Source organism: Cucumis melo, chromosome 6 (genome assembly GCF_025177605.1).
Source record: "Cucumis melo cultivar AY chromosome 6, USDA_Cmelo_AY_1.0, whole genome shotgun sequence".
Lineage (NCBI taxonomy): Eukaryota > Viridiplantae > Streptophyta > Magnoliopsida > Cucurbitales > Cucurbitaceae > Cucumis > Cucumis melo.
In genome coordinates, this window is record NC_066862.1 from 28,035,466 (window position 1) to 28,047,769 (window position 12,304).

General features: G+C 30.3%; 2 protein-coding genes across 5 annotated transcripts in view; one reads left to right on the plus strand and one right to left on the minus strand.

Moving 5' to 3' along the window:
* Window positions 1-5,611: 5,611 nt before the first annotated feature.
* LOC103490713 (F-box/kelch-repeat protein SKIP25) lies at window positions 5,612-7,197 on the plus strand. Its single transcript, XM_008450354.3, has one exon. It carries the CDS (start codon window positions 5,814-5,816, stop codon window positions 6,939-6,941), a length of 1,128 nt encoding a protein of 375 aa, XP_008448576.2. The 5' UTR covers window positions 5,612-5,813; the 3' UTR covers window positions 6,942-7,197.
* Window positions 7,198-11,018: 3,821 nt separating this feature from the next.
* Window positions 11,019-12,304, minus strand: part of LOC103490714 (uncharacterized) — a 36,892-nt gene continuing 35,606 nt past the window's right edge. For 2 of the 4 annotated variants that reach the window (XM_051086389.1, XM_051086391.1), the window contains one exon: window positions 11,019-11,473. In XM_051086389.1, the coding sequence (XP_050942346.1) occupies window positions 11,420-11,473 (54 nt within the window). In that variant the 3' untranslated portion in view covers window positions 11,019-11,419. The remainder of the gene's footprint in view (window positions 11,474-12,304) is intronic. The other 2 variants (XR_007821820.1, XM_051086390.1) reach the window with 1 other exon arrangement.

Sequence of the window (12,304 nt, forward strand, 5' to 3'; positions counted from 1 at the left end):
TATTGGTTTGCCATGGATGGTAGGATGTGTTGTTTGATATGTGTGATTATGTATATATTGGAGGATTTGGAGTAGTTGGACTTATAGTGTTGAATATAGTTGTGTTTATAATATGTAAGTGTTGGATGATGTGTATTTGTTGTAGTTCTATATGGAAGTGTGGAAAAGTGTGCTTGTATTTTAGTGTTGGATCTTATGCATTGTAGGTGTTTACTATTGGTTTGCCATGGATGGTAGGATGTGTTGTTTGATATGTGTGATTATATATAAGTGTATATATTGGAGGATTTGGAGTAGTTGGACTTATAGTATTGAATATAGTTGTGTTTATTGATATGTGACTATATGTAAGTGTTGGAAGTGTATGCTGGAATTTTAGGTATAATTGTGTGCATTGCAGGTGAATTAGGTATTATTGTGTGCATTGAGTAGTAGGCATTATAGCTAGTGTGCAAGCAATTTTTTTATTTTTTACAATACGATGACGAACATTTCCGGACGTAGTTCGACTCAAATAATATCGGTTTTGCCGTCATAAAAACTATTATAAATACGACATGAAATGAATCTTTAAAAACGACATTAAATGTGTCTTTAATGTCGGTGGAAAAACGACATTAAATGTGTCTTTAATGTCGGTGGAAAAACGACATTAAAGATGTGCACTAAGCAACATTAATGTCGGTTTAAAAACGACATTAAAGACATCTTTAATGTCGGTTATAAACCGACATTAAAGACATCTTTAATGTCGGTTATAAACCGACATTAAAGACATCTTTAATGTCGGTTATAAACCGACATTAAAGACAGCTTTAATGTCGGTTATAAACCGACATTAAAGATAAACCGACATTAAAGACCTTCAATAACACCTTCAAAGATGTCGGTTTATAACCGACATCAAAGGTCTTTAATGTCGGTTTATAACCGACATCAAAGACACCTTTAATGTCGGTTATAAACCGACATTAAAGCCCAACCGACATTAAAGGCCTTTAATAACGCTCACAAAGATGTCGGTCGCCAAGTGACATTAAAGGCCTTTAATGTCGGTTTTAAACCGACATTAAAGGCCAAATTTCTTGTAGTGCTCACAACGATAGAAAGTGAGGGTAAAAAAAAAAAGGTAAAAAATGAGAACATAATTGAGAAAACACACGAAAAAAAAGATTAATAAGGAATTAAAACGAGGAGAGAAGTATGAAAAAAAAAATACTTAAATGTATTTTGGATATTTTTAATAATAATTTTCCATGTGATAGATTATTTTTACAGTTTTCATTGAAATATTTAATAACTTATATATATACATATGCAGTGAATCGGGTTGAAAATTAAAAGAAAGAGGAAAAATATAGCAAAATATTTTTTAAAAATATACAATCTAGGTACAATATAATATTATCGTAAAGTTTATTTTAATCTATTGTGATCTATTATTGATAGATCGTGAAATCTGAACGTATCTATAAATATTTCCAAAACTCTTGAAAGCACTGAACATAAAGAAAAAGAAGAAAAAACATATTTGGTAGGTAATGCTTAAATAAAAACCTAAAATAATTTTGATAGTTGAAAAGGCAAATAACATAGATTAGATTACACAAACACACAAATATATGTATAAAGAAATGAAGGGACCAGAAGAGTGCCAAACGCGGTTGCTCTATCTCATCACTTCACATGTCATTCATTAATAAGACAAAATCACCTTTTTGATATTTATTATATATATTAAATAGACAACGCCCTCTTTCTTGGCGTGCTCTGCTCTTTCCTTCCTTTATGAAAATTGTGGTTCCCATCCTACGAAGTTTCAATCATTTTAATGATTCTTCCACTCCCCCTCCCCCCCTCTTTAATTCTTTCTTTATTTTTACTCTATCAATTATTTCAATTACTCTCTTTCTCTCTCTCCCTCTTTTCCTTCTTATTTCATCTATATAAATTAATTAATTTATACGATTGAATTGCTTATTATACTTTTTGCATCGTAATATATTATTTGTTTTTAAGTTAGATTAGTGGAGTTCCACTCAAAGGTAAGTAGGGATTCAACTTATCAAGATAGTCATTTGTAAAATATAAATGATTAGAATGAACCAAAATTAGATGTAAATAAAAATTAATTAATTTAAAGTTTAAAGTACAAAAGTTAAAAGGGTCGTTTTAAAAGTTTAGACGGTATTTGGTCATTGAATGGATCTAATAAGTTTTGAGTTATTATGTTGGAGTTGGTAAGTTCGTAATTGACGTAAAATTACTTAATAATTATAAACTATGGATTAAAAAGAAAAAAAATGAAGTTATTATTTGATTTATGTAGAAAGTAAATTGAGAGGAAAAGATATGGAGATAGAGTAAAAAATGAAGCTTTACGTATACAAAAAGTAGAAAAAGATAAAAAGATAAAATTATTCGAAAGATACGTAAACTTCAATAGTAATTATTGTTAAGTTGGTGGACGAAACGATGTCTATCTTACTTTTTTTATTCACCTTTTTAATTTTGAGGGAATAATTCAACATGCAAGATTCTTCGTTAATTTACATACCAATCATATATTCTTAAAAGAAAGGAAAAAAGAAAAAAAGGAGTCAAAATTCTCCATCCTAATCCATCAAAATATTCCCCATTTTTATCCTTAAAAGAGCAATGCATTGGGGATAAAAATCAACAAAGTCAAGTCATGGATCTTGGCATAGTGATGAATGATGATGATATAGAAACACTAACAATTGAATAATATATCTATATATATATATCTATCTATATATATATATATATATATATATATATATATATATATATATATATATATATTAATGATTGATTGATTGTTTTTTCATTTAATTATTGTATTTGGTAAGTGAATCCCTATCTCACATTTTCTTAGCAACTAACAATAGACAACTTTTAAACACAAGTTTAAATGGGCAAAATTATTAAAATTATTTTAGTTATAATAGTTTGTGTTTAAGGTGAAGATTCATTTTAATCCTAAAAAAATTAATAAACAATGTAACAAAGAGATAACGAGTAGAAAATAGTAAACACCATAAAAATTATAAACGTTTATACCAAGAGGAATTCGAAATAATAATGTTATATAGTTAGCTATATGATATAATAGTTGGTGTACCACTATTATGATAGGAGTCTTGGACATAATGAAATTCAAACACCCCTAAATGTTGTATTAATTAAATTCAATTTTGTGTTTGATAGATCTCTAAATGTTAATTTATTTTTTTGACTATATATAGGTCGTTGACTCATTTAGACCTAAATGTTAATATTTCGCGTTTAAATAAATCGAAAGTTTGTATCTGTTGATGAATCTATAAATATAAATATAGAAAGTTTTAAATTAAATTTGAAAAAAAGAAAGAAAGTAAAAGAATAAGGAGTTGTGTTGGAGTTGAATTGATTATTATAGTCGATAGTTAGGAATGAGAGTGAAGGATATTAAAGCAAAAGAACATAAGTTTTCGACCTCTCCATTTGATGAACGAAGTGTCTTTAAGACCTATTTGGGCATTTGAAGAGGACGATTTGAGTCACAAGCCTAAACCAATCTCCTCGGCTTCAAGTCTCGAAATTTGATGAATTGGGCATGTCAAGTGTATGCACCCGTCCATTTAAACTCGAGAGATAACTTAATATATATGACTCAAGAAAACGAATAAGGATAATGTCATAGGTAGGATTATATTTCATCATAAATACATCATTAATACTTTAAAGGAAGTAAGTTCATTCTAATACTTCAACTCTCTACTCGCTACACATGCACTGTTTTTGACTTAAGGATTGGAGAGCTTGATGTATAGTTCTTTTTATTTTGCAGGTAATGTTTTTTTCCAAAATTACAAACTTACTGTTGTTGTTACCGTAAAAGTCAAATACTTCTTTCTCTGTTCAGATTTTATCGTCAACCTATACCCTAACATCACCGTAAACATTTTTCATATTTAAGACAAAGTTAGGAACTCAAACGTCCCTAAATGATGTGGAGAGACGAAATTGGCGTAATTTAAATTGAATGATGGAGGAGAAATGCGTTGGACAAAGGCCAACATTTAGAACCACACACATTTCTTGTACACAATACAATCTCTCCTCAATCTCATATCTATATCTATATCTATATCTATATATATATATATATATATATATATATCTATATCTATATATATATATATATATATATATATATATATATATATATATATATATATAATGAATGATGACAATTCAATTTAGAGACAAAGCAACTGTAGCCATCTTCTCTCCCAAATCACTTTTCTCATTTATATATTGTTTACACATCACATATCTTCTCTCTCTCTCTCTCTCTCTCTCTCTCTCTCTCTCCATCTCTACATTAATTCAATATTGTGATTGCAATCTAACCAAAGCCTCCTCTTCTTGTGTATTTTCCCTCTTTCAAAGTCCACCCTTTCCCACTCAAACATTAAAGGACGTTTTTGATAACGAACGACGTTGTTTAATCTAAAAAAAAATACTAATTTCATTCGTGGGATTTATAGTGTTAAGAGGTTTTGGGTCGTGGAGCCAATAGTAGGTTTAATAACTCATTGGATTGAAATGAATTGAGTTACCTAATTTTTATAGTTTCGACCAACATATTCTAAGATATTGTATTTGAAAAACTCTTGATTTGGTTTGTTGTTTCAAACAATACTAATATTTTTATAAAGTTACAATGTTTTATCCTTTATGTTTCATACGTTTTAAAACTAGAAACCAAATAGAAATTCTTTAGGATGTTAGATGAAAAAATTAATCTAGCAATGATCAGGATGTTGTTGGGATTCACTTGATAAAAATGACATTTAAACATGTTGACTTTTTGTCCAACATTCTAATTGTGACATTTTTTCTTGTTAATGATAATTTTGCAATGTTTGTGATAGGTCAATATAACACTTGATTTCTTCGTATCATTTTTAGTCACTAAGATCATGGTAATTAATTATGCTTATTCTTCAAAAACTAAAAAGTGTAGTTTTCTATTTAAATAATGTGTTAGATTTAAAAAAAGAAAAAGAAAAAAAAGAGCAATATAATCTTTTTCATTAATGTGATATAGAAACTTAATTATAAAAAAAATATTTATGACGAAGACAAAAAGTCAAACATTATATGTAAATGTAGAAAGGTGATAAAGGAAAAAAATCCTTTAAATTGTTTATTTAATAAGAAAAAGTCCTCCTTACCCTTTTTATTTTAATATAAAAAAAAAAAAAAACCATCTAGGTGCATGAACAAACTAAATTCAATTAATTAAATATTAAGTTTTCAAAGCTCAACCATAAGCATAAATGAAAAATCAAACTATCAATTTTAGAACGATAATTCATGTTATCTACTCAACTACGACCAACTTTATCTTTATATATATATATAGATTGAATTGTAGGATACTTTTCGAATAGTTCTTACTTTTTACCTTTAAATAAGAATCTAGAAAATTTGAAGGACGAGAAAATAATTCCCTAAAAGATTAGGAACTATTTTGTAATTTGAATATTGAATTGACCTGTATGTATGTATATGTGTGTATATATATATATATTGAAAAAAATAAAAGGGTAGCAGAAAGAAGGAATTGTGGTAACATTAAATAATAAAGGCAATTGGAAGAGTAAGCTTTGGCTTTTGGTATCCGCCGAATAATGACTTTACGCCGTCTAATACAAGACATGATTTATCCCCATTTTCAGATATGAACGCCGCCTCCTCCGCTGTCTCCACCGCCTGTCTTCTTCTCCACCTCCCTTCTCATGGTCACCACTGCCACCGCCGATTCCCCCACTCCCCCTTCCTCCAAGCGCAATAAACTGGCTCTCCACCAACACCCCTCTTCGCCCCTCCTCCCCGGCCTCCCCGATCACGTAGCTCAATTCTGCCTCTCCCATGTCCCCCCTTCTCTCCTCTTCTCCGTAAGCCGCTCGTGGCGGCGCCTCCTCTATTCCCCTTCCTTTCCCCCTTTCTCCTCCCTTTACGCCCTTCTTTCTTCCTCCTCTAATTCCCTCGATTTCTTCAATTTCGATCCAATCTCTTCGAAATGGAGTCCTCTCCCTCCTCCACCGAATTCCCCTTCTTCCCATCTCTTGATCCACCACCCTTCTTTCCTCTCCCGCCACCTCCCTGTTCAATCCCTCTCTGTTTCCGGCCACCTCCTCCTCCTCGCCGCCACCACCCATAACCTCCTCCCCGCTCTCCCTCGCCCTCTCCTCTTTTCCCCCTTTTCCAATTCCTGGCGTTTAGCCCCTCCTCTCCCCACCCCTCGCCGTTGGTGCGCTGCCGGCGCTCTCCGTGGCTCTGTTTATGTCGCTAGTGGAATTGGATCTTTCTTCTCTACTGATGTAGCTAGATCTGTTGAGAGATGGGATTTGAAAGCCAACGGTGCTGGTGACTGGGAGAAGGTTAGTGGGCTTAAGGACGGAAGATTTAGTAGAGACGCCATTGATGCAGTGGGATGGAAAGGTAAACTCTGTATGGTGAATGTGAAAGGGCATGCGCTTAAAGAAGGATTGGTTTATGATTTGGAAAAGGATGAGTGGGAAGATATGCCGGAAGGGATGATCGGAGGGTGGAGAGGACCGGCGGCCGCCATGGATGAGGAAGATATGTATGTGGTGGATGAAGTAAGTGGAAGTTTGAGAAGGTATGATTCAGAGAGGGATTTTTGGGAAGACGTAATGGAATCCAATCGGCTGAAAGGGGCGGTGCAGATGGCGGCCGGCGGTGGAAGAGTGTGCGTCGTGTGCGGTGGAAGTAGAGGGGAAATAGTGGTGGTGGATGTGGTGGCGTCGCCGGCGCGGTTGTGGGTGGAGCCGACGCCGCCGGGAACAGAGGTGGTCGCCGTTCACGTGCTGCCGAGAATGAATTGGGCTGCGGACTCATGATTGGCCGCCGTTTACCGCCGGGAAGTGATTTTTCTTCCTTCCTTTCTTTTTTTCTTTTTTGGATTTTTTCTTTTTAAATTAAAAATATTGTGTTATTGTTTAATATATTAATAGAAAGATAATACGGAGAATTTAATTGATTAATTATTATTATTTTTTTTTTGGGGTAAGTAAAGGAAAAGTGGAAATTTGTCGGTTTAAAGAAGAGCAGTTTGTTATTTTATTGGTTTGAGTTGGTGAAACAATTTATTCTCCATCCAATTGCTTCAATTCCCAATTAGGGAATAATAGTTTTTTACTTATTAATTTTATTATTTTGTATTTTCATTAATCAAGTTTTAAAATTTTGTTTATTTAGATAATGTGAATCAAAACTGAGAAAAATAAGACACAAACTTATAATTATTATTGGTTTAAATGGTACGGTGTCTCGAAAATTATGTTACGTTCATGCGTTTGGCTTGACAATATTTTGGTATGAAGTTTGAAATATTGAAAAAATGTTGGTGAGATTGGTGTTAGATTATTTGAGCTAAAATTGAGGTTTGAAGATCCATATTCAATCTCGGGATACGATTATAGTCATGCTTTTCTCTTTTAATTTAAAGTCTAAACTAATCTTTATGTTTGTCGAAAATTTTAGTTTAGTTACCACCGTTAGGGTTTTTAAGAAAGAAAATAGCTAATAACTCCTCTCTATGTATGATTTGGTCTCCATTCATAAATTAAAGTAACGTTAAAAACTAGTTTTTAGATTTAATTAAAATATAGAAACTAAAACGATGAATGAGACCTAAAAGCATAACTTTTATTGATAATTTGCTTATTTGACTCCTACTTCAGGAAGATTCTAATTTCTACTTACTCATTTTAAGCTTTTTTTGTCTTCTCTTATTAGTAGTATATTTAAATGCATGTACATTTTTTTCCCGAGAAGACTTTTTTTCAACTCCTCTCGCTATTCGTTAAGATACGAAATTTTAGTCTACACTCCCATTCATTGATTCATTAATAGTGTGATTAACAAGAACAAAAGTAAACCAAATATGAATTCAAAGTTAATGATAGTTATGGTTGTATAACTGAGAGTATAATTATCTGAACAATGTCTCTAGCCATTTATCTTGTCGTGTGAGAAATCATAAAATTAAATAATTGCAATATAACAAAAATTTTGGTATAGGGGTTTAGTTTAGTATAACTTCTAAGACATTAGGCTCTTACCCATTTAGTTTTTTGTTTTTGGTGTTTGAAAATTTAACCTATTTCTTCTAAAATTCTTGTTATGATTTGTACATTTCTTAAGTACAATCCTTAAATTCTTAATCCATTTAGGATTGTAGTTTTCAAATTATGGTTTTGTTTAGTTAAACTACCAACAAAGGATAATAAATGGAGAAATTTGAAGGGTGTCTATAGGCTTAATCTTTAATAATAAAATAATTATCAAACGAGATCTTAAATTTGAGTCCACTATAACTCAATTCATTTTTTCAAAAAGTTTTTTACTATCTACAATAAAATACCCTTAATGACTATAGATTTATAAGAAACAGAATATCAATAAAATAGCTTATTTTTAACAACTGGATAATCCATTCTCTTAATCATTTTCGAGGTTTATGAAAAAAAATCTATACAAGAATAATATGAATACTGTTCTCATTCGTTGATGATAAGTTACTTTAAACACAAAATCCATTAACGTTAGAATCGTTTGATATTAGAAGTAGGTTTATTATAGTTGAATTATAATTAATATATATATATTTGCATATATTATTTTAGTTTAAATTATAATCGTTCGTGTGAAAAGAAAATAGTAAATACCGTAACAAATAAGAAAAAAATAATAAAAATAATATAGTAAAAATAACAGTAAATATGATATTTTAAACTAATGTTTATCGTAATTAATTAAACTTTAAAATAACATTTATCACGACATATAATCATTTATTTCCTAAAACATTAATGAAGAACAAAAAGTTGTAAATAGAAAGAGTGTAATATTCTTTTATATATATATATAATTGAAAGTATATTAATCCCAATACTTAAATTGAAATTCACTTTTTTGTAATATAAATAAAAGGTATTTTTCCTAATTGAATGAGTAAGTATTTGACCCATAAAAAAAGTGTCAAATTTTGCCTTTTTGATAAAGTTTATTCACATTATTTATTGCTCACTTTGTAACTACCACAAACCACATTATTATTTATTATTTTATCATAAGAGTTCAACCATAATTCCTTTTTACAAAGTTTGTTTTTAAAAAATATTTTAACATTGTTTTAGACATAACTTTACCTGCTCTCCCACCGCCCTATAAAGTAACTTAAATCTTTTGAGATAATAATAATAATAAAAGAAAACTTCCAACTTAATCATTCAACGTTGAATTTTTCAACATGAATTCAATCACAAACAAAACAATAATTTAATCTCTAAACTTTGATTTTAACCATTTAAACGATGTATTTCTAAACCGATAACAATTTAAAATCTAAAGTTTAGTTCGTACGTTTTACATTATGTACCAATTGATCTATGAAAAAGATTTTTAACTAAAATCAACCCCAAATAAATAGCAAAAACAATTTATAAAATTTATTAAAAGTGGATTGACTAAAATCAAACCAAACCCAAATCCTAATTTAGGGTTAGAATGATATTTTAATTTTTTTTTTTATAATTATTATTCCAACTGCTAAAGCCAAGCCAACTAAAAACAAACAAAGAAGAAAGGTGGGTTTGTTGCAAATCTAAGCAACCTTTATTTGAGAAAATGTTCCCAATTGACATGTTTAGTGGGTTCAGGTAATAACAAAGTGATTTGTTAGAACAAACCATGAGCTTAGGATTGGAACAATGATTAAGAACACAACATAGTGTTAATGCTCAATAGCTTTAAACTTATTTTGCAAATTCTAAAAAGCAATTCTTCATTGCAACATTCAATGGAGTTTAGATCACCTTGTAACTATGTGAGATTTGGAGTGGTATTTCCTTAGACACCAGTCTCTCTTTCGACCATAGCTCGAGGTTGACTGTTTCAATTCTCCAGTAGATAAGACATTTGTGAACCTCCTTAATGTCAAATTTGTTGACTAATGCCCGCCCCAGACATTTATCAACTAGCTTCCATTCACCTAAAATTTCATTCATATTAGTAAGAAATGAACCTTCCTTTAGGAAACTAGAGATCGAGTTTAAGAAAACATATTTCTTGCAGCTAAGATTGAGCCTTGATAATCTTCTTGAGTTTGGTCCTTGAACTTTTAATTTTTATGTTTAAATTTAATGATAACATGTATGTGTTAGTTTAATACGTATGTGTCATTGATTGTATTAAAAGTTATATGACAGGACATGATTAGATCTTTGATGACATACTTGAGTTGAGGCTAGAGAACTATCAAATATAAATTAGAAGTTTAGGAGCCAAATTAATCGATACAACTCTAAAGTTCATCAACCTAGTTGAAACTTTTTAAATTACCAAAGGTTAAATAAACACAACCTTGCAAGTTTAAGGCCAAACTTAAATTTAACTTAACACATTTTTCAAAGTTCAAAGTCCTACTCAAATTATGCATTTGAAAAACCAAAACCCTTGTTATCAAATGATCATGATACTACCCAAAAATCTTCGAAGGAGGAATATCACCATTTTTGTTCAATAAGATATTAAAGTGGATGATTAACTCATCCCACACAAGAAATAACACGAACTCCTATTTTTCAATGATAACCTATGATTAAGACAATTGGATATGAAATTAAATTCTATCTCTAATAAGATGTTAACATGAATACATTAATACATAATACCCACATACATACATGATATTATAAAATGGTGTAAATTAAGTAGATATTACCAAACTTTTAACAATACAACATATTTTTCATCTTCTCAAGCTCCACTATTTTCCTATAGTTATTTGAAAAGAATTACAAGATAACTTTTATTCACTCTGAACAAAAATTGAAAGAAGAATAGTTCTATTTCAAAAAGTTGTAAATCACTAATCAATTATCTAAATTAATTGAATTAAAAAGAAGTTAGTATACAGAAAAAATTGATATAAACATTATTTTGGATTTGAAGTGATACAACTGTAACAGCATCACTTGATTATATATATACACACACACACTCTCTGCTGCTAACATCTAACCAAAATTGGTATCAAATGCTGCGGTCAAACACAATAGCAGAAAATAAAGACACCATTTAAAAGTTAAAATGTAAGAAGAAAATGAAGACAAAACAAAAGAAGAAAATGATGAACAATGAAGCTGCAAAATCAGCTAATGAGAGAGCAGACGACAAATGTCCAAGTGCCAGCTTAAAAATGCCAAGTTTAGACTACTTTAACAGCACCAACCAGACTTACACAACTCAATCAAGAAAGCAATCTAATTGTTCTAGGATACTACTATACAAACCTCACCGTCAAGTTGTTTGGCTATTTACAGCCGTATTTCCTAGTTTTCTCTTGCCTTTTCCAAGTCTGGTAGATCTGTCGAGTCAATAAGAAGTAGAACATTACTATCCATTGTATATGAGAATCATTCTGCTTTGACAAAGATAATAAACTTATTTACCAACAATGACAATTCCTCTGTCTCATTGTTTACTTTTTAAGAAAATTTGAAAAACAAGCCAAAAAATTTTTTCAGGATGTTCGTTGAGAAATTTGAAAAAAAGAGTGATAAAGAAATGGTCAGAAAGGAAGTATACTGTATAGTTTTGAAAAATAGGAAACTAAAAACAAAATCATTTAAACAAAGGAAGTTTCTGTGTAATTCTTATCAATTCCACATGGAAAAAGGAGTGTAAATGACTTAAATCCAGCTTGGGATTTTTATATTTCATATTCTGCCAAATGATTTATCCATCATTCACATGTTGAATAAGGAATCAAGAAAACCAAAAGAACAATGAAAGAACCTTGCAAGAACTTATACCACTCAAAGTTTGAAGGGTATGTTTGGTACCTTCTAGTTTAAGAACATTTTCTTAAAAAATTTTAATAAAAAAAGTTACATCTTACATTTTTTAAAAAGTGAATAAAATAACAAATGTGTACAAGTGGTCTACATTCACATTCAAAAGTTATTCTAATAATTACAACCTTTTGTTACTTGCTACATATTTTAAATATTTTCTTTGATCACTTTTAAAGTCAATTTCAAATAACAATTAATATTATTAATTTTTTTTAAACATGCTTGTAACAAAAGTAATTTGTTTTGAAAAAAGCTTTTTTTCTTTCACAAACGTATTCCAAAAACTCTAAAATTAATTTCTAGGTATATGACCACCAAAGATTGACTTTGTGTCCTCTTAA

Bases quoted from the DNA above. Each gene is read 5' to 3' on its own strand.
- LOC103490713 (XM_008450354.3), top strand. From the start codon at position 5,814: ATGGTCACCACTGCCACCGCCGATTCCCCCACTCCCCCTTCCTCCAAG.